The sequence below is a fragment of the Sphaerodactylus townsendi genome, linkage group LG04 (assembly GCF_021028975.2).
Source record: "Sphaerodactylus townsendi isolate TG3544 linkage group LG04, MPM_Stown_v2.3, whole genome shotgun sequence".
Lineage (NCBI taxonomy): Eukaryota > Metazoa > Chordata > Lepidosauria > Squamata > Sphaerodactylidae > Sphaerodactylus > Sphaerodactylus townsendi.
In genome coordinates, this window is record NC_059428.1 from 155,107,451 (window position 1) to 155,130,703 (window position 23,253).

The following is a 23,253-nucleotide window of genomic DNA, read 5'->3' on the forward strand; positions in this document are numbered from 1 at the left end:
ACGCAACCCCAACCCTCATACAGAGCTTAATGAAAATTTTGTCATAAAACACTGCTGTGGACAGGATTACCTTATCGTACATTATGCACTAGAATGGTAGCCATGTTCTCTCCTGATGTATGCTCCTAATAAATAATGAAGGTTTGTGTTTTTGCTTGACGCTTCGAAATAAAAATTGAGTCTGTTTGCTTCTTCCCTGGTCCCCAGGATGCAAAGTTTGTGGAAGAACGGCGGAAACATCTTCAGAATTACTTAAGAAATGTTATGAACAAAGTCATCCAGACTGTGCCAGAATTCACTGCCAATCCTAAAAAAGAGACCCTTATCCAATTGATGCCCTTTTTTATGTAAGTACTGCTCAAATGAATAGACATACCATATACCATACATAATTAAATTTATTTTTCTTTCTGGATACCATTTTTTAAATATTACCACCGGTTGCAGTGAAATATTCCCAACACGGTGTTGGGTTTCATTTGAAAAATGGAAATCGTCCATTAGAATTTCAAGTGGCTTGGATGTTGCTGGTGAAGTGGGTTTGTGAAGCACATACATTTCTTTTAACAACAGGCTTACAGTTTTTGTTGCTTAAAATTATATATATTTTGACAGAAAGGCAAGCAGGAGGATAATCATGTGGCTGGTAGTAACCAGCATTCCAAGAAAGTGGCGGCGGGTAGCTATGCCTTTCTAGTTTTTTAAATTTACACTACATACAGGTACACTTTTGTCTACAATTGTCCATGAGCAGGGGGTGTTAAAAAAATGAAGAGTGTAACACTAATTCAATTAAAGATGGTGTAAAAACAGTAATTTAAAAGGGCAATAAAGCAGCAGTAAAAAATGTGAGTTAATTCCCAAATGCCTAGCAAAGGGGGAAAAAATTCCTGTGCAACAAAAAGCCCTAAAATTTTACTAGGGCTCAAGAGTGTCACCTGGAATGTCTGGGACCCTGGGGTTCACATTACAAAAAACCCTAATTCATTTCCATTCCACGTCGGGCCATCCTGCCAGACTCTATCCTTTTTGCACAAAGGGCAATTCAGTTTGGATCAGATCCCCTTGTTTGTCAGTCAGTCCATATTTATTTTGATACAAAAGCAGCTCCAGATGTAAATAGATAGCAATGACAACAAAAGCAAAATAGGATTCGCAGCACTGAAAATGATAACACAAGTCATGGAAGTTCGGGGCCATTGGCCGGATACCTGAGGGTTGGGACTGTCATTTACTAATTTTCCAATTGGTAGCAGTAGCTTCTGACATCAGAGGTGGGACTTTGCGTGGAATTGGCTACATTAGCTCATCGGATTATCTTAGGTCAGTGATGGCAAACCTGTGGCACAGGTGCCAGAGGTGGCACTTGGAGCCCTCTCTGTGGGCACGCACACACACGTCATGTGGGGGGCGGAAAATCACACACACCCCACACACATGTAGGCTGGCCTTTATCACTGAGCATGACGTGCACTCACCGCAGTGAGCAGGGAAGACTCGGCTGGTGGGCCTGGTGCCTATGCTCTGGGTGGCTGCTGCCCGGTAGAGGGAGTCGCCAAAGGAGAGCAGAAGATGCTAGAGAGGCTACAGAAGCCCGGTCGCGTCGCGGAGGACTTCGCTGGAGGCTAGAGCAGGCCGGCCCCTGCTCAAGCGGGTGGGGCAAAGGAAGAGGGAGCCAACTGTTTTTTTTCTAAACTAAAACCTCAGCATTCAGGTTAAATTGCCGGGTTGGCACTTTGCAATAAATAAGTGGGGTTTGGGTTGCAGTTTGGGCGCTCGGTCTCAAAAAGGTTCACCATCACTGATCTTAGGTCCAGATCCATTGACCACAAATGTATGGGCATTCGGGATTTTTCCGCATCTTTGGTGAAAACTGGCGTGCACAAAAAATTGGGTCGGGGTTAAAGGCTCCTCCAACATCTTGTTACTGTAAAGAACTATAAAGAACCGTACAATCTCTAAGGATCCTAGTAAAGCCTAGGTAATGGCTACTGAGATCAACTATATTGCTTTTTTATTTGTAACTCTGTGGGCTGTGTTATTGTGTCCCTTTTCCAGTGTTTTCTGTTTTGCTTTGGCCCCCTTTCCACCCCTATTTAAAATCCAGTACCCTCCATGCCTTTGTCCCTCTCTTTCTTGGCTTAGTACAGTCTATTTCTCTGGAATATTTCTTCTCATCTCTTTCCTATGAAGACAGTTTCTTCATACAGGCGTGCCCCACAATGGCTGGATCTTTCCTGCCCAGGAAAGGCTGCAGCTGGCTAAGCAGTTAAAGGCATTCCTGCCCACAGCTGCCACTTGCTTATCTAGCAGTAAGCCAAGACTACCCTGTTTCCCTGAATATAAGACATCCCCGGAAAATAAGACGTAGTAGAGGTTTTGCTGAAGTGTGAAATATAAGGCATCCCCCAAAAGTAAGACGTAGCAAAGTTTTTGTTTGGAAGCATGCCTGACGAACAGAATACAGAAATATAAGACATCCCCTGAAAATAAGACATAGCGCATCTTTGGGAGCAAAAATTAATATAAGACACTGTCTTATATTCGGGGAAACACGGTATGAATCTTTTCTTTCACGGGGAGTACAACCCCATCCAGATTGGGCGACGCCTTCAATCAGACTGTCCACCTACCAGTGGCATTTCTGTCTCTAAGCATTATGGGGGCAGAGTGCTTCAAACTCTGCTCAAGTCGCTTTTCGCAGGCCTTGCGAATCCATCCGTGCGGGTCTGTCCACGTTACCTGGGCCCAATTAAACATATGGAGCAACGGGAGGGAATGTCTCCATTTGCTTGTGCTTCATCGAGCCATCGGCTGCATCCGTTGTGTCTGAGCAGGTGGGAATTTGCACACAGAACGTGATATATTTTTCACATTTGAGATGTGTAGAAAGAGAACTTTGACTAAGGATAAGCGGCGAGGAGACTAGCGTTAAAGGCACATTTCTTATTGCAAGCCAGCCTGTCATTCCCTGACAGGGAAATTTCCATAATTTCTAGATGTTGGCACCGTGTTCCAGAGGGCTTTCCTTTAAAAAAAAATAATGAAATAAAGTAAAATAAAATAAAATGAAAATATATGAATGCCTTCAAGTTTTAATGAGTTTGCTTGTTTCATGTCTTATACTGCATCTGACATATTGATTTTGTAGAGAAAGAAAATAACTTTTTTTTTTGCTGATTCTCCTTAAATCTCAATGGTTCTTTTTATACTTTCCAGCCAGAAGCAATCTGTACTTGCAAGCAAAAGTTACACTTGTCATTTTTTAAAGCTCGTGCTTCTAAATATCGTGCTTTTGGACATTCTCTGTAGGATCATCAGTCCTTTATCCAAAACCTGGTATTACAAATAGGAGAAAAATTCCAGAAGGTGCCTTGCTCTAGGCCAGTGGTGGCGAACCTTTGGCACTCCAGAGGTTATGGACTACAATTCCCATGCTGGCAGGGGCTGATGGGAAGTGTAGTCCACAACATCTGGAGTGCCAAAGGTTCGCCACCACGGCTCTAGGCAAAGCATAGCATGGGTTCCTATCCTGGAGGGCAGGTAAATCTTTGGCCCCTGTTATCCTTCTCTCCCACTGCTCCGTAGTATTGTGACCTGGTCCCTGGTCGATTGCCTGTTACTTTCCAGGATTGATTGATTCTGATGAATCACCAGTGGGGGGAAGGAGGGAACAGTTGCCCACCAGAAGTGGCACACTTGCCTGGTTTTCAGCAGCATCAAGCCATGGTTGTCCAAGCCTCTCTTGAAGCTTTTCCCCCTTTTAAATTAGCCCCGTATAAGCAAAACAGTGATCTTACTGCTCCCAGTAACCTCTTAGGCTACTTCATTGTACTGTTTGTGGGACTCTGGAAAAATTGCTCGGGGAACTCAGCTGGTCAGGAATGTTGCAGCCAGACCAGCTGCCATTGTCAGCTGCTGGAAGCGTCTCGCCCAATTCTAAAAGGGTCCCGCTGTCGATGAGCGCGTTCCCAAGCAAAATGTGAAGTGCTGGTTCTTGCCGCTGAAACCACGTGCAGCCTGGGTGCCGGGAAACCCAAGCGGACATCTTCTACCGTGGATATCTCCCAATCGGTTGAGGTAAGAGAGTCAGTGTGGTGTAGTCATGGAGAGCGGCGAACTCTAATCTGGACGACTGGGTTTGATTGCCCACTCTTCCACATGAAGGCTGCTGGACAGGGGCAGAGCGAGGGGGAACTGCGCCTGGGGCACCTGCGCCCCGGCCATGACCCTGCCACACCCACGCAGGGACACGCACCCCGGTGCGCCATGCACCCACGCCTCCTTGGCGCTACGCCACTGCTGCTGGGTGACCTTTGGCCAGACGCAGTTCTGCAGTCCAAATTGGATATGAGTTATAACATGTGTACATTGTAAAAAAAACACCAAAACAAGCCCACAAATATTTCCCACTACTCCCCGCTGTGTCTGACGTAGCCCTAAAATTAATTCCAGGATGGACACACTGCCACCAAGGCACTCTTGAGAGTGTTTTGAGATTTCTGTGGCACCCCATAGAACAGGCATGTAATATTTTCCTGTTTTGTAAGATATGTGTGTGTGTGTGTGTGTGTGTGTGTGTGAGAGAGAGAGAGAGAGAGAGAGAGAGAGAGAGAGAGAAGTATTACAAAACGATACTAAATCTCACCATAAAGCTGGGATCGGCTTAACTTTCAGTGCCTGCAGCTCTTAAGCGAGATTAGCATCTAAATAAGAGCAATAAGATGCTGCTTTCAGGAGTTAATTGCCGGGGATTCTTCAACAATCCTCTCCAAATAGATAAATCATGGGCATTTATGAAATCTGTCCCCTTGAAGTAAATGCAGCTGAGCTCCTTTGTATGCAAAAGCTACCTTTGCTAAGAGAAGCTCATGAGTTGGAAGGATTTTTAGTGCTTGCAGCACTCCAGCCCAACTGAATGGTTTGTACAGAGTCTTTGGCCTTTAGGACGTTATCACGGTTTCTAAATTTTCTTTTAGGAAAGAAGTGCTTGGTGAGTACGGTTGCCAGCCTCCAGGTGGTAGCTGGAGATCCCACACTATTACAACCGATCCCCGGGCAATGGAGACCAGTTCCGCAGGAGAAAGTGGCCTCTCTGTAAAGGTGGACTCTATGGCATTGGTCTCCACGGAAGTCCCGCCCCTCCCCTTCCCAAATCCTGCCCTCCTCGGGCTCCATCCCCAAAATCAGGTATTTACCAACCTGGACCATGTTTAATAATAAAAAAGAGAACAAAGGTCCTGTCATGTTGACAATGACGAATTTTCAATTTGTTGGTTCAAGGTTGAGAAAGTGGAGGAGGAGGAGGAGGAGGAGGAGGGGGCTGGATTTATAGCTCACCTTTATCTCTTGTAAGGAGACTCAAGGCAGCTTATAAACTACTTTCCCTTCCTCTCCCCACAACAGACATCTCGTGAGACAGGTAGGGCTGAGATAGTACTGATTGAACTGCGACTGGCCCAAGGTCACCCAGCAGGAATGTAGGAGCACGGAAGTACATCTGGTTCACCAGATAAGCCTCAGCCACTCGGAGGAGTGGGGAATGAAGCCCAGTTCTCCGGATTAGAATCCACATGCTCTTAACCACTACACCACGCTGGCTCCCTAGTTGTTTAAAATATTGTTGTTTAGAAAGTCCCCTTGTTGTTTAGAAATATATTTGCAATGCTATTGGCAATTATGAATGTTTTCCCCCAAGCCTTTATAACATGAAGCTCAGGACCAGGTTTCCAGCTTCAGAGCTCCAGCGCCAAGAGTTGTAGACCTCAGAACTGTATTGGGTGAACTTTAGACGTTGCGCAGCTGCAGAGCAAGAAGTAACCATGGCTGGTGGATTCCCCTCCTCCCCGTTTTTAAACAACTAATAAAATGATGTCTTGAGCCAGAAGCCCGAGCTAGCAGTATAGTTCTAAAGCAATTATATAAGATCACCTTCCCCACGCCCTTTTGCAGAAAACTGAATTATTGTAGGTTTAATCAAAAGGGGAGGGGAGTCCTCAAAACACATATTGAGATTGTTCCAGGGGATGGACTATTGAGAATACATACAAGTCCAAATTTAAAAAAAAAGATCTGTTCAAACCCTCCAGGAATTCTGGAGGGGGAGATACAGGTATATGGGAATTTTCCAAAATATTCCCATCATTCCCTCTCCATAATTGCTCCTTAGCTTGTTCCCTCTGGATGACACATTCTGGTCACAAAGGTAGCATAATAGGGCCACCAGTGCGGAAGAGGGAGATTTCTGAAGATCTGAAGGAGAGACTAGACTTGTAGAAAAACAAGGGATTCCCAATTTACCTCCCCCTGCCAAAAAAAGGGGGGGGCACGACTCCAAAGAAGGCAGAAACAAAATTCCTGCCAATGGGACAGCAGAGTTGGGACACAAGACCTGTCCCCTAGGGCAGGGGTATCCAACTCTGGCACTTCAGATGTTCACGGTGCTTCCGATGTTCGTGCAGGGACTGATGGGAATTGTAGTCCATGAACATCTGAAGCGCCAGAGTTGGACATCTTTACCTTAAGGGGTGTTTATATTTGCTTTATCTCAGTCTAGTTGGTGGTAAAAATCTAGGAGATTGTCATGGGTGTATTCATCTCCCTCCCACACTCTGAGATACTTTAAATTGGGGGGGGGGGGGGATCTTGCCTTTTTGTGTTGTACACATGATTTAAAATGCATCAATTGAGTAATGTCCCTAATTAAACGTCTTCCAAACAAACCGGGAAGGCTGCTTAGCATCAGGGACCTTGGTGTATAGCAGTGTTGGCGAACCTTTTTGAGACCAAGTGCCCAAATTGCAACTCAAACCTCACTTATTTATCGCAAAGTGTCAACCCAGCAATTTAACCTGAAGGTTGAGGTTTTAGTTTAGAAAAAAACGGTTGGCTCCCTCTTCCTCCGCCCCACCCGCTCGAGCAGGGGCCAGGCTGCTCTAGTCTCCAGCAAGTCCCGCGCACACTGCTCTGTGCCTAACATCTCTGCCTCCTCTGCGCCCCCCTTCTCGAGCAGCAGCCACCCAGAGCACAGGCACCAGGCCCGCCAGCCGAGTCCTTCCTGCTCACCACGGTGCGCTCACGTCGTGCTCAGTGGCCCAGGCCAGCCTAGATGTGTGTGTGTGTGTGGGAGGGTGATTTTCCGCCCCCCACATGACGAACTCTGTGTGCGAGTGCCCACAGAGAGGGCTCCGAGTGACACCTCTGGCACCCGTGCCATAGGTTCACCATCACTGGTGTATTGGGGGGGGGGTGTTTCAGACATGTTGCCCATTTCACCTGCCCTCCCCACCCCGCTCCAAGCAAGGCTGCAGTTTCTCTGGCTTCACTTCAGCTTAAAAGCCAGAAGTGAGAAGGAAAGGGTTTCCCCCCTTCCCCGGCAGTTTCTCCCAGCTCAGCCGTTTGTGTACTTTGATCGCCTTCTGGACACATGGCCAGAAAACTAATAAGGACGGTGCTGCCTAAAAGCTGCTTAGGTTGTTACTTTAAAGTGTGTCCCGCTCGAGTCTCCCTCTTCCACCCAAACCTTTCTTGTGAAAATATATTCCCACATTTTTACTTCAATTTAAATATATATATATATATTTTCAGTCAATGGCCATCGTTTTAAACTCTTTTTGGTGGGATAGAGAGAGCGGCGGATGGGGGTTCCACCTGTGAACTTAAGCTTTCAGGTATCCGACTATCGCTCCTCATCCTCCCCCCCCCCTTTCGAAAGGTCAGAGCAACATGATGAACTGCAGACAAAAGGAAGAAAACAACATCCGGGCCTTTGTCCATGCGCCCACACAAAAGCACTTCAGCTGCTCGCGAGGGGCACGTTTGTATCCAGGCTGCTGGTTCGTTTGTGGAGGCCGATGCTCCAAGACAGGCTGGTCTCTTGCATGCCCTTGCAGTGACCGAGTTATGACCACAGATTCCCCTCCCAAGGAGCATCGGCCTTCACTCATGGCATGAGATACATGCCAGCATGAGATACATGCAGGTCCGCACGTAGGATATAGGTACATATTCTTCATTCTTCCTCTGCACATGCTGTCGAGTAGCTTACTAGCCGTGCGATAGCCAAGCAGAAGCTAGCTATTGGGGCTAGCCAGTTAGAAAGGTATTTTCTGGTTTTGTACCCAGGTTCACCCTTCCCTTCTTTTGCAGTTAGAAAACTTTATTTTTAGTCAGCAACTGCCTCTGCCTCTTAGTTGCGCAAGCTCTGCATTTATAAGAAGTGTGGTGTAATTATCACAGCAAAGATTTTCAATGTCTTCATAGCGTCTCCTGGCTTCTCTGTTTCCACCACACCGGCTTCCATCTTCAAGCCCTGACTGCACTAACATTCCACCACCAAGATGGCGTCACTGTTTGGCCCCCTCCTAAGAATTAATACCCCCCCCCCCAGTCCCCTATTTTGCCAATATGATAGTTTCCCATTCTAAATGCTGGGGAGGGGTGGGGGGCTGTTTTCAGATCATTTTCACCTTCTCCGCCCCTCCTCAAAGAAAGCCAGCAGTGCATTGCTACGATTGCGCGTCTGTTCCATCAAAACGCTGGCATTTCATCAGCCTAGGAACAGGTTAAAAACAGAATCCTTTCCAAAGTAGAACATGGAACTGCTTGAAGTTTTAGGTCTTTGCTGCAGTAATCTGGTTTCCTTGGTAACAAGCAACTGCCATACTCTCTCTGTCTCTCTCAAAATGGAGCACTCCTGATCCGCGGTCGGTCTGTGACGGTCGCAGGTGGCTCTTGAAATCAATTAGCAAAGAACGGGGTCCCTAGTCAATAAGGGAATATCTGTATCCGATTAAAGAAATGAGTAAAATAGGATCAGAAATCTTTTCCGCAGAGCGTTTGATTACAAGCCTGGGCAGAATAAAGGGACTGTTGATGTTTAAAATATTTTCTGTGCTTGTCTGTCTGAGCGTTCTTTCCTCTCCCGAACTGCACCAGTTTTTAGCCTTTTCTTGCACAACACTGCTGTCTTCCCTGTTAACAATCAAGCTGTTTTCCACGGTAGTGCTTTTCTTCTCAAACTACTTAATGGCATATTTATCTCTGTCATCCTTACCGCAGCCCCGTTGCGAGCTTAGAGGTGCAGAGGTGAGTCTGGGAAGCAAAAGAGCTTTCATGAGTGTCCCCGATCTTCTTAATCTAGCAGTCATTCCCAATTAGTATTTATTTAGGGAAGTTTGTTAGACTCTCATCCATAATAAAAAAGAGAACAAAGTTCCTATGTTGACAATGGCCAATTTACAATTGGTTGGTTCAAGGTTGAGAAAGTGAAGAAGAGGAGGAGTTTGGATTTATATCCCCTTCATTCTCTCCTGTAAGGAGACTCAAAGGGGCCTACAATCTCCTTTCCCTTCCCCTCCCCACCCACAACAAACACCCTGTGAGGTGAGAGAGCTCCAGTGACTCGCCCAGGGTCACCCAGCGGGCATGTGTTGGGGGTGCACAAGCTAACCTGGCTCACCAGGTAAGCCTCCACTGTTCAAGTGGCAGAGCGGGGAATCAAACCCAGTTCTCTAGATTAGAGTGCACCTGCTCGTAACCACTACACCACGCTGCTTTGCACACACAAGGTCCCAGATTCAGTTCCTGGTTTAAAGGATTAGGTAGTAGTAGTAGTAGTAACAGAAAAAGAAGAGGAGGAGGAGGAGCAGATCAGGCATCAAAATGCTGTAAAACAGTAAGAAGGCGCAACTACCAAAACAGCATAAAGTTGATTACACTGAGCCATATAAATATGCCACTTTTTACTGGAACAGGAGAGATGAAATTGAGCTACACCTGCTCAGCCCCATGCATCACAAATTGACCCAAACGGTGATGTAGCTGTTTCTGTCTTACTCACAACAGCCCTAACAGGTAGCTTAAGTGGAGCGAGAACGGCTCAAGGTCACACAGTGGAATTTAGACCTCGTTTCCCCTTTGCGCTAGTCTACACACAACAGTGCCCCACGCTGGCGCAACCATTAGTCTTGCTGTTCAGTGCACTGTTCGGGCCGCAGCACAGTTCGGCCCTCGCCCTCGGCAGCCTTCCCCGTCCCCCGGATTCAGTCTTTTGAGCATTACTGATTTCTTCAGGTTCTTGGGTCTAAAAGCGATACGAGCGGAATGAAGTTTTTCCTCTAGGGTTAATTAGAAGAAAGTTAATCCGAAGCCCATTAAAGTTATTGAAATTATTCCCCAAAACTTTAGGGAGGCGGTTAAGTTAACAGCTCAGCAGAGCACATTCGACCAAAGGGGAACAGAATCACTATTGCAGAGTAAATTGGCCCTTATTAGAACGCAGGGTTTTTAATTATTATAAATGCATTCCACAACAGTCAAGTTATTAGGCAAGATAGGATCTCCCTGTTACGTTAACATTTCCCTTGGCCTAAGTAACCAGGCAATGCAGAGTTCCCTTTTATTTATTTCTTTTAAAGAGGCACGGCTTTCTGCAAGATTTATAGGCAATAACTTGTGTTGGGAGGGGGAAAAGGGTTTTCAAGAGACCATTTTCTAAAATTAACATTGTTGAACAAATTCCAGCCAAGAATAATTTTTAACACTGGCTGGGATTAAAGAACAGAAGACGGAGTTGGCATCACTTCCTTATTGCACAGAAGATGTCAAATTTAGTTTGAGAAGTAGAGCAGACCTGGAAGGCATCTGTTATTTTGGGGGAAAGAAAAAGTCGCGGTTAGAAATAGTCTCACAGGAGAGCGACTGAGGGGGGGAAAAATTACCCGGAAAGCTGCTGTGAGCATTTTACATTTTGAAAAGTTGGATTCTGTTTTTGGACAGAATTAAAAGTTTCAACTGTGATCCCGAACATCTGTATTTGAACATCATGGTGGCTTGTTCCATACCAGTTTAAGCTCTCCGTTCTGCTCAGAGCACTTCACTGACTTGCTAACTTTAAAGGGAACAATGTTGTCCGCCTGCTACAGGTAGCAGGTTATAGTTGAGCCTGGGCAAAAGTTCTTGAGCCATTGGTTAGATGTGTTGAAGAGCCTGAACTGAGAACTCTGATCCTGGGATCTGCAAGCTTTGTCACCTAGTGGCTTGTGTGAGCCAGATGAGACGCTGGCCAAACCTCAAGTGTGCTGCGGTATCACAACAATAGGAGTCCAGAGGGTGGCAATACAGTCTTTGGCCAAGCAGGGCTCTAGTGCCATTAGGATCCAGTTGGATATGACATGGGTATCTCCTACCCGAAAAGGAGATAAGACCAACTCACTGTCGCATATACTCTGTGTTGATTCTCTGTAAGAGTTGCGTAGAGTGGAGTCCACCAGATTGTGGAAGAAATCTACCACACCACTACAGTTACCTTTTGAGGCCTGTTTTGGCTGCCCGTGCCTTCTAAGATTAAGTAAATGAAAACCAGAGAGAGGAGCAGCAGTGGCATAGTGGTGAATAGCAGGTGTACTCTAATCTGGAGGATCTGGGTTTGATTCCCCGCTCTGCTACCTAAGCTGTGGAGGCTTATCCGAGGAATTCAGTGACCTTGGGCTAATCACAGTTCTTTGGAGCTCTCTCAGCCTCACAGGGTGTTTGTTGGGAGGGGGGAGGAGAAAGGAGTTTGTAAGCCCCTTTGAGTCTCCTATAGGAGAGAAAAGGGGGATATAAATCCAACTCTTCTTCTTCTTAGTCATGGTATCAAAACTGTGGGCTTTTCTCCCCAGGGATATCCGTCTTCCTCCTTCAGCATTTGGCATTCCCTCAGTGAGCCCTGCTGTATATTTTTTATGTCATAATATATTTTAATGTAGATTTTAATTGTTTTATGATTGCTTTTGCTGTGCTTTGGCTGCCGGCTGCCTTGGTGGCTCCGATTAGGCAGAAAGGCAGGGGATCAAATCTTGTGACAAAAAACAAAAAAACCAGAAATCTCATTCTGAAATATCAGATCAGTGCCGGTTTCGTTATGCGGGACTTTGCAGCTTAACCCCAAAAGCTTCATTGGGCACATCTGAGACAGCTCTTTGAACCCCAGTCTCTCTTTCCAAGGATTGTCACAGTTAGCATTTGGGATATTTAAACAAATTATAGCAATTGGGCGAATTATGCAATCCATTTTTGGAAATGGCCCAGGCGTCCCTCTCGAGCAGCCGCACTTCTTGCTGTCTAAGCCTCTTGAAATGCCACTATCAGTTTGCCTTGCCCTTGAGGAGGACGTTGTGCCGCAAGTTCTGTAACGAGGAAATTTAATTGAAGGAGTTCTAGATGAGCAGAGTTTCGTGTACATTATTGCTGAAAATGAGCCCAAGCTCCTAAATTGATATTTTTATGCATATGCAAAAACAGCCTGCCTTTATGTGTGCCGTGGAACAGACAGCCACTCCAGATCAATTCTGTCATGGGGGGGAGGGGGGGCATCAAAGGTTCCCTCTTCTGCCGTTAATCGATTGTTCATTAGCGAGGCTTTCAGAATTCTGTGATTTAAGTTGCGCCTGCCAAAAACCCAGAAAGGAAATCTGGGACATCATAAGCAGTTTGTTCTCCTGGTATTTAAGCGTCAAGGAATCTGGGGGGTACCTTGAAGACTGATTCTTCAGTGGCTTTATTCTCACCCACAAACGTTTGTTAAACTTCCGGATTAGGGTGTTGTGGGGTTTCTGGGTTGTATGGCTTGTGTTCCAGCATTTTCTCTCGACGTTTCGCCCACATCTGTGGCTGGCGCCTTCAGAGGATCCGAATATGCCAGCCACAGATGCAGGCGAAATGTTAGGAGAAAATGCTACTGGAGCACGGCCATACAACCTGGAAAACCCACAACGCCCTAGTGATTCTGGCCGCGAAAGCCTTCGACAAATTTCCAGACTGTTTTTGTTGGAGGCAGGAAAAGTTGCTTTTCAGTTGGCAAATAACACGCGTGAGTGTATGAACTGAAGAAGGGCAGGCGAGGCCAGATTATCACACTGGGAGTCTTGAGGTCTACAGATGTGTTATGTGGGAGAAACCAGGTTTGAATCTTCCCTCTGACAAGAAGCATGCTGGATGACCTTGAGCTAGTCATGTTCTCTTAGCTTAACCCTTCCTTATAGAGTTTTGTATGTGAGTGCAAAGGCAAAAGATTGTTGCCCTGTTGTTCCTCAGAGAAAAGGTGGGATAAAAAAACCTGCAGAAAACAAATTGTGCAAAATATGATTAAACTTCTAGATCGTTTTGTAGTATGCAGGAAGTGTGGCCTTCATTGTAAAGCAGGGCTTTTCATTTGAATGGAAGGGTTTTCCACACCATCGTTGTCGTTATCATCTTTCCTTTTTTTGGCACAAGCAGCAAATAAAACAGAACATCTAGAAAAGGAATCGCATCAGGTAAAACGAGCGATCAGCATAAAAGTAAAATAATAACATTAGATAAAGCCGGATGGACATACCGTGTTTCCCCGAAAATAAGACAGCGTCTTATATTAATTTTTGCTCCCAAAGATGCGCTATGTCTTATTTTTCAGGGGATGTCTTATTTTTCCGCTCCACAGCTGCATACTCTGGTGTTCTGTTCTGTGGGCATGCTTCCAAACAAAAATTTTGCTATGTCTTACTTTCGGGGGATGCTTTATATTCAGCAAAACCTCTACTACGTCTTATTTTCAGGGGATGTCTTATTTTTGGGGAAACAGGGTAGTGGATCACATTGAGGCCCTATGTGATTGCAACCATACGGGTGTAGTTTAGGAATTTTGCGACGATTTCAGTTATTTCTGACTTGTTTCAAAGGAGCAGCAGTGGCAGGTGCATTCTAATCTGGAGGAACCGGGTTTGATTCCCCGCTCTGCCGCTTGAGCTGTGGAGGCTTATCTGGGGAAGGCTTATCTGTGGAGGCTTATCTGCCAGCTGGGTGACCTTGGGCTAGTCACAGCTTTCCGGAGCTCTCTCAGCCCCACCCATCTCACAGGGTGTTTGTTGTGAGGGGGGAAGGGCAAGGAGATTGTAAGCCCCTTTGAGTCTCCTACAGGAGAGAAAGGGGGGATATAAATTCAAACTCTTCTTCTTCATCTTCTTCAAAGGGAGGCCTCTTTGGGGGGGAATCTGAAAGTTCCTTCTTCTTGATTAAAAGAGGCATTAATAGATTAACCCAATTAGTTGTGATATGGGAAAAATTGATCTGGATTGATATGGATAGCAGGGACAGTAAAAGAGAACATGAGATGGGTTTGCAAACCAAGGACAAAGGTGTTGCATTTGGCTCCACCTCTCACAGAAGCCATTTTGGTATTTGACTCCACCACCCGTGGCAACCAGTTTGAGGGGCTGCCCGCCACTCGCTCAGAATCCCACAGTTTGGGGATCCCCAGGGAAGGTTCTCCAACACCTTTCATCATTTTGGTTGTCCTTCCCGGCACTTTCTTCCAGTTGTTGACTGGGATATGCTTATCCTTAAGTTATTTTAATGCTAATGTCAGAACTCTGCTCTTGGGATGATAGACACTGGATTTGTGGCGTGAATATTCATGTGTCCGTTTAAATATGCAAGCGAGAGAATCTGTCTGGCTGCATAAGGTTACGACTTCCTAGGAGAGAGATGGCATCGCCTTCCTGAAGCAGCTTTACTCCAGAGAGAAGTCATTTTGCTGCGCTGTCTGGCAAAAGGAACACATTTGGCTTCTTTCATTAATTTTAGCTTTTCTAGGAAAGTCTGGCTTCTCTGGTATTGAAAGCCGCATGTGGTTATCTCTGGGCTGCCACCAATAAAATGTTCCAAAGCCATAATTCAGTAATGGCATTCTTAATCCATTGGCTCGGAGTCAGAGTTTGCAGGCTTTCGGTTCCCGTTTCTGCCATATGTTTTTAATAGGCCCCAGCGTTTGAGATTTGTTGCCATTCTGCGTCCATTAAAATATATTTGTGGTTGGAAGATTCCAGGTCACTCTAAGAGCAGCACAGGCGCTTTAAAAATTATCGGTGGCATTGCTGATTCCCAGCTCAAGCAAACAGAAATGTTCAGCTGCACAGAAGTTCTCGTTGGCTTTGCAGAGAGATAATACAGGTCACGAAAAGCCCTGCCTCGTATATCGTTGGTGAGAATGGGGAAACTGCAACGGGCCCATTACAAAGGGCCTCACGATCCTCGCGATCGTTCTTGTTAAATCAACTCTTTGGTCGAGAGATCAGTTTCACACCCTGCAAGAGCTGGTTTTTTGGTCAGCCCAGTATTGCTGTGCACATCCGCTTTGTGCATTTATTTATTTATTTATTTATTTATTTATTTATTTATTTATAATTGGATCTACAGGCTGCTGTTCCCCTGACGGGCCCAGGACGGCTCACTACAACCTTCAGCTAAATCACTGCCATCAAACAGATCCTACAATAAGTACCTCCAGTGGTGCCATAATCAATCCTGCCCAGAGCGGGGAGGTAAAAAGAAAGTGAAAGGGAGGCCAGTTCTGTTGGGATGCCTTTGCTGCCCTCAACCACAGGACTGGGCGGAGTGGCGCTGTCTTACAGGCCCTGCAGAACTGTCCCACAGCTAAGAAAGCTCTGGCCCTGGTTGAGGGCAGCCGGATATCTTTTGTGCCTGGGATCGCCAATAAGTTGTTGTCCACAGAGTGAAGTGCATTCCTGGGGGTCCTGCAGGCTCATTTTGAGGGGCAGCATCCCTTGAGAGCCAGCCAACTTATGGCAATCCAGTAGGGTTTTCAAGGCTATCAGAGCTGTTTTGCCATTGCCCGTGCCTCTGCACAGCGACCCTCATATTCCTTGGTGGTTACCCATCCAAGTCCTAACCCTGGTTGACCCTGCTTAGTTTCTGAGAACTGATGAGATTGAACTAGCCAGGGCCACCCAAGTCGGGGCCTGCTCCTAATAGCCCTTAGAAATGCAGCCTTGTCATTTTAGTCTCTTAGCCTAAATATGTGTGAGCAGCACTTCTACACACACACACACACACACACACACAGGGCAGTTGAACATGGAGTGTTCCCATGCTGTTGCAAAACATATCAGTGGGAATATTTGCACAGTCCTCTGCTGATTGTAGCTTAATTAACCTTTACCCCTGTCTGATCCGTCTTCAGTGACTGACACAAATTCCTGCTTGGGAAGATGCTAAGTGGATCAGTGGCAAGAAGGGAGCCCCCCCCCCCCCCCCGCTCAAAATTAATAAAAACTGTGTCACTTTGTCGTCAAAAAGGGATTCAGTTAGTATTCAGTTTCGAAACACTTGTAAAAAGAAGCTTTCTGTGTCTTTGGTAAGCACGTTAAAGAGATTCTCTTTGCAATTATTTCAAGACTTACCCTTCAGTTGGAGTTGCGCTGAGTTCCACCCATAGCCAAGTCAACACTAATTATGACTGAGGGGGGAAAAGGACACGGCAGAGCTCCTCTTTTCAATAATTCTGTTTGAGCGGATGAATTTGGAACACGATTCCTTTCTAGATATGCATTTGAAATCACCCCTCATCCTCATGTGGGTTTCCTAAGAGTCCCCCCGCACCATATAGCAAAGCTAACTAGTTAGTACTCTATAAATAACCTCTGCGATATTCATTTGTGGATGTTTTCCCCCTGATCATGGATTCCCAGCTTGATTCCTGTTGGGCTGCAGGGTTTAATAGTCCTGGTGTTGCAACCTCTCCCGAGTTGCAAGACAGCGTACTCAGAACATAAACTGCCGTGGTGCTCCGCGGGTGAATGAATGGAGCAACACCAGTTAATGTCTCTGGCAGGATTTCCAGTTTCTCTTGCTCAAGGTTGCTGGAGGAAGCCCCAGGCATTATGATTTGCACTTGGCAAAGGAAGGCCGTTACCTTGACGGGTTTTCTTTTAATGAGGACGGACTCCGATTCCTCTCTTCTTCCTGTGGTTTTTCTGTGCCTGCTGTTAGCTCAACAGGTGAGCGCTTTCTGAGAGCTCTTGGATGAAGAGTCGCTGTGCGGGTCTCCTGTGCTGCAGGCGGCCGTGCTACTTCGCGTCGTGTGAGGTTACTCCATCAAAGCTGATGAAAATACTTTCCGTGCAAGGACTCGCTTTTAAACCTCGTGGCCTCCCCACACTATCGGAACAGATTTCGAGCACAGCTTCCATTTAAAAGCCTTTTCTTCTGCTATTTCTTCTGTTATTTGTAAAGGCATGTCTGTGGCGCAGTTGTAGCTCAGGAGCACTTACCTTTCAGGAGCACTTACCTAGGAGCAGCAGTGGCGTAGGAGGTTAAGAGCTCGTGTATCTAATCTGGAGGAACCAGGTTTGATTCCCAGCTCTGCCACCTGAGCTGTGGAGGCTTATCTGGGGAATTCAGATTAGCCTGGGCACTCCCACACACGCCAGCTGGGTGACCTTGGGCTAGTCACAACTTCTTGGAGCTCTCTCAGCCCCACCTACCTCACAGGGTGTTTGTTGTGAGGGGGAAGGGCAAGGAGTTTGTAAGCCCCTTTGAGTCTCCTGCAAGAGAGAAAGGGGGGATATAAATCCAAACTCCTCCTCTTTTTCTTCTTCTTCTTTTTGATCCTTCTGCCCTCCAAGTAGGCTACTGCTGATAAACGTCATTAGTCTGGTTGTGGTGGGTTCCCCAGGCTGTGTGGCCGTGGTCTGGTGGATCTTGTTCCTAATGTTTTGCCTGCATCTGTGGCTGGCATCTTCAGAGGTGCATCATGGAGGGAAGTCTGTTACACACTGTGTCCAGTGATAAGTGTCCAGCCTAGAAAACCCACAACAGCCAGTTGAATCTGGCTGTGAAAGCCATCCGCAGTCATTTCCTCCCATCTGATTCTGCTGCTAATTGGATGTTCCTGGTTTTTTGGGGGAGAAAAAAAACTAGTATGTCACACCCATAATACAATACTATCAACCACATCTTTGCATAACAAGTTCCACCCAAACACTTACTGATTGGTTCCCCACCCTGGGACATGGACAATATATACCTCAAACATTCCCTTCTCTCTGGACACAGTGTGTAACAGACTTCCCTCTGTGATCCACCTCTGAAGATGCCAGCCACAGATGCAGGCGAAACGTTAGGAACAAGATCCACCAGACCATGGCTACACAGCCTGGAAAACACACCAGAACCATTAGAATCCGGCCGTGAAAGCCTTCGACAATACACAGTATGTCACAGTTTGTTTCAACTATCTGTGTGTCCAGTCATGTTAATTTTTTTTTAATACAAGGGCAGTTTTATACATGAGGTCCTATGTTTTTAACTCATTTATATTGCTTTAATGTTGTAAGTCGTTGTGAGACCCGCTGGGTGAGCAACGACTACAACATCTCATAAACAAACAAGCATTTTATCCCCTCCCCTCCATTCCTCCTGCCTGAACTAGGACAGCCCATCCCAGCGAAAAAACTAAAACAAAAAAAAAACCCCACATGGTTCTGCCGCTGATATAAAACTAGCACCCGCTCTAGCTCTGATTAGAAATTAAAAACGGCTGTTTAACATGTTGCCTGATGCTTGACACCCTGCATCCTAGCCTTACAAAAAAAATTGAAATAGATCAAATTGATCAGAAATCAAATAGATTGTAAAAAATTGAAATAAAGGTATTGAAATAGATCACCTTTTACCTACCCGTGTAAAAAGTCTGTTCTCTGTGTTTGTTTAAATCTGCAATGTAAACGAATCTCCATGAAGCGCTATTGATAGGTGGGACATCGGGAAAGCTAACAAGCTATCTGAGAGCTGGCCTGTGCCGATGGCCCTGTTGCCAAGATGGTTGTGGCATTCCAGCAGCTTGAGAGCCCATCGGCCAACACAAACACCGGGCATCAGCCATCTTTCTGATGCTGAGTGACAGCATCATTCTTGAAGCATCAGCTGCCATGTGCATAGGAGGCTGAACATGTCCAAATATGACAAGCCCACAGGTGACAGATATATTTTCCTTTCTGGCCCTTGGCGAGGGAGAGGCACAGGTGGCTTTCCGTAGACCATCGTGAGATGTGTGATGATTGATATAGCACCTTTTGGCATGCAGCGGGTCCCCTCTTGTGAAAAAGAATCTTCTGTAGGCCTCACAAAACAGCTTAGCATTTCTCCTGTCTCATCAGGGGCTCCTGATCTGAGGAACCGGGTTTGATTCCCCGCTCTGCCGCTTGAGCTGTGGAGGCTTATCTGGGGAATTCAGATTAGCCTGTGCACTCCCACACATGCCAGCTGGGTGACCTTGGGCTAGTCACAGCTTTTCGGAGCTCTCTCAGCCCCACCTACCTCACAGGGTGTTTGTTGTGAGGGGGGAAGGGCAAGGAGATTGTAAGCCCCTTTGAGTCTCCTACAGGAGAGAAAGGGGGGATATAAATCCAAAGTCCTCCTCCTCCTCCTCCTCTTCTTCTTCCAAGAAGTCATTCAAATCGGTTTTAATTAACATATGGATATCACAACAGGTCTCCAGAAAGTTTGTGTATAATTCATCCTAACTTAGTGTACTGGATTCCTCGTTGTATTGCTTATCATACAAACATACTGTATGCAGAATTATTTATGCCTAATAAAGGTTCACTGTACTGTACTGTACTTCTTCTTCCTTCTCCTGTTCCTTGTAACATGTAAGAGATCAGCCACAGACTTTTTAAAAAGTTGCTAAGGGGAGCACACCTGCTCTGCCCACCTGTTTTCTACATGCTGACATCTTGCAAGGATACAGGAAGGGAGGTCTCTGGCTAGGAGCTGCAAGCGAAGCTCACCTCAGCATGTTAAACCCACCTCTTTGTTCAACTGGTCTGCTTGTCAGTTCCTCTGACACAAGAGAAATGTGGTATGAAAGAGTCTCCTCTGGCAGTCGTGATTTTAATGCTTTTCAGGGAAGCAAAATAAAGTACCAGGCGTGCTATGCGGAAAGCTTTAATCTGTTTCATTTGGGCTGGGGTGTGGGGTGTGGTACAGGTCTGAGTGGAAAACGAAAGCATTGCTCCTTTTAAATGCTATACATATGTGTAATAGTGCATCTCCTTGGATAGGTTTTTCCACAAGGTGGAAGCCACCACAGAGAATGTACTGAAGAAGGTAGTCGCTGCCCCGCATGGTTTTCTCCTTCCCGTTTTATCCTCACAGCAACCCTGCGAAGTAGGCTCAGCTGAGAGTGCAGCTGTCCCAGGACCACTCGGTGTCAGTCTGATGGGGCTGAATCCAGGCCTGCCACTGGCTGCAATCCGGTATTCTAACCCCCCCTGCCAAACCGCTCTCCGCAAGATGACACCTCAAAGCTTAAATGAGGGCTACTGTCAGTGAGAAAGCGGAGGCCGCCCCCAGGAAACGTACACGCTGCTTTGTTCTTTTTTCCTCACCACTTCTACAAATTAAATTTTTTAGCAGTCCCTCTAGTTTGCTGACTGCTTCCAGGTAGCTGCGCTCGTTGCTCGGCAGGAAGCCTGCAGGAGAAATTGACAAGCGAGAGGATTCGGTCACAGAAGCTGACGGCTTTCCCCCTCCTCCTCGGCTCTCCCAAAAAACGGAGGTAGAAGGACCTGATAGATAAAACTCCGGGTCATTTTTAAGGGGGTGTAAGGGAGAGGAATGTATAGATTTTTAAGCTTTTAATGTTTAAGGGTGTTCCTCCCTCCCCCCCCCCCATACCACATTTGTTTCCATGGAAGCAGGTCTGGCCACCAGTAGCTAAAATGGTAATTCGGCTGCTTCTAGCTGTTTCCATAGAAAAGAGCTCTGGCTGCCTGGAAATCTGGTTTCTGTTTCTATATTATGAACATTTCTCGATTAGAGCAATGGCTTCCTTGTGAGAACCGTGAGCCCGGATTAACTATTAGAGCAGGTCTTTGTATTGTCGAAGGCTTTCACGGCCGGAATCACTTGGGTGCTGTGTGGTTTCCGGGCTGTATGGCCGTGTTCTCCCAGGCTATAGTCTTCATTGTTACTCATACTTCTATTCAGATGCCCTCAACTATTGACCTGGTTGCCGCTTTTGTTACTCACAGACAAGGTTTCCCCACCCACCCTGGACACTCCAACAGGTATGTATACAGAAAACCTACTCACACAGACAGATATCTACACAAAAACTCCAATCACCATCCAGGGCAAAAAAGGAGCACCATAAAAACTTTGGTACATCGCGCAAACAGAATCTGTGAACCTCACCTCCTACAAGATGAATTGAATCACCTAAACAGGGCTCTACAGGCTAATGGTTATTCTAATACAGAAATCAGAAGGGCTGCAAGACCAAGAACAAGCCACATGAACAAAGATAAAGAGCCATCTAGAGGGAAGGTGTTCTTACCATACATCAAGGGAACGACTGATCGCATAGGAAAACTGATGAAGAAGCACAACCTACAAACAATCTACAGACCCACTAAGAAAATTCAACAGATGCTACGTTCAGCAAAGGATAAGAGGGATCCTTTAGCTACTGCAGGAGTCTATCGTGATACCATGCAAAAGGACAAAGTCTACAAGGAACCACCAAACGCAGCTTACAGACACGACATCAAAGAACACTCAAAGGCATTGCAGACTATTTCAGCCAGAAAAATCAGCAATAGCAGAACACATGATAAACCAACCTGGACATAGAATATTATTTGAAAAAACAGAAATTCTGGACCACTTTGAAAGCCACTACGTCAGACTACACAGAGAAGCAATTGAAATCCATAAGCACATGGACAATTTTAACGGAAGGAAAGAAACTATGAAAATGAACAGAACTTCTTCATTGCCAGTGTTGAAAATACTTCGGTCAAGACTGTGTCAAACCAGCTCCACACAAACACAGGATGACCATAGACAAAAGAAACAAAGGCCAGGATACTTCTATTCAGATTCTCCCACCAGTGACCTTGCTATCTACAGGGTTACTCCCAGGCTATAGTCTTCATTGTTACTCATACTTCTATTCAGATGCCCTCAACTATTGACCTGGTTGCCGCCTTTGTTACTCACAGACAAGGTTTCCCCACCCACCCTGGACACTCCAACAGGTATATATACTCCACTTGCTTTCCCAACATCAGCTCCTCTGAAGATGCCAGCCACAGATGCAGGCGAAACGTCAGGAGAGAATGCTGCTAGAACACGGCCATACAGCCCGGAAACCACACAGCACCCAAGAGCAGGTCTTCTTTGCAGGCAGGTGACAGGGCAGCCGTCCCCAACGATGGCGCCCCTCCAACACCTTCCTTAGTGCTCGCAAGCCTATTTATAAAGTGGGTGAGGCCAGACGCGACTTTTGCCCAGCAAGGTTTCTGATCGGCCACTGGAGATTTGATTGGCGGGGCAGATATTTAAAAGCATTGCTTTGGCAGCAGCTGCCACTACAGCACAGATATAATTGAAACTTTACAAGTTGTGTATTGTCGAAGGCTTTTGCGGCCGGATTCAACTGGTTGTGGTGGGTTTTCCGGGCTGTGTGGCCGTGGTCTGGTGGATCTTGTTCCTGACATTTTGCCTGCATCCATGGCTGGCGTCTTCAGAGGTGTATCACTGTCAACCACCCCTTTGCATAGCAAGTTCCACCCAAACACTTACTGATTGGTTCCCCACCCAGAGACATGGCAATATACCCCACTAAACATTCCCTTTCTCACTGGACACAGTGAGTAGATACACCTCTGGAGATGCCAGCCACAGATGCAGGCGAAACATTAGGAACAAGATCCACCAGACCACGGCCACACAGCCCGGAAAACCCACCACAACCAGTTTATAAGTTATCATCACTGGTATTTGACATATGGATCAATAATCCGCAAAGTTTCTGCAGCCCAAACACTGTTTGGTAGGAAGTGGCACATGTGAGGTCTCACAGGAAGCAATATATATATATATATATAGCAACCCTGGCAGAAATCTGAACATGCTTCATCGCTGAATGATTGCCAATTTCCCTCTTATAATTTCCCTTCGTGCAAAGCACCTCTAAGAAGCCTTTTAGTCTCCCAAAAACCTTTGTCTGCTGTTCCCTTCACAGGCGGATTATTCTGGCCTCCCACCTGCCCCTCCAATAGACCTTAAAACGTGACTTTTCTGACTTTTCGTCTTACAAGAGCTCTCTTGGGTTTCCTGCTGAGCCACGCTTGGCTCTGAAGCTGCTGGTCGAAGACCTCTGCTCCGAACCAGGCGACTGTGACCGCTGTTTTATACACTGACCAGCAGGAGGAGCAGTTGCATTAAGGATGCAGGCAACTGAACAGAGACCAGGCGGCCTGGCCTTGCTTCATATGGAGTTCTTGCTTTCCCTTTCCATGTTCAGTCTGGAGTTGGATTCATTTGTCCTAGCGTGGTGTTAGTAGAATAACGTAGGGGCAGGCCCGCAGAGGTACCTAGTTAACCAATGTGGTTAAGAGGTAGAGATGACTCCTTTTCCATGAG

General features: G+C 46.3%; 1 protein-coding gene across 1 annotated transcript in view; it reads left to right on the top strand.

Annotated features, from left to right (window-relative positions):
* The window catches only part of SNX29 (sorting nexin 29), a 127,634-nt gene that overhangs the window by 98,760 nt on the left and 5,621 nt on the right, over positions 1–23,253 (top strand). Inside the window, 1 exon segment of the mRNA XM_048494183.1 lies at positions 208–347. Within this exon segment, the coding sequence (XP_048350140.1) occupies positions 208–347 (140 nt within the window).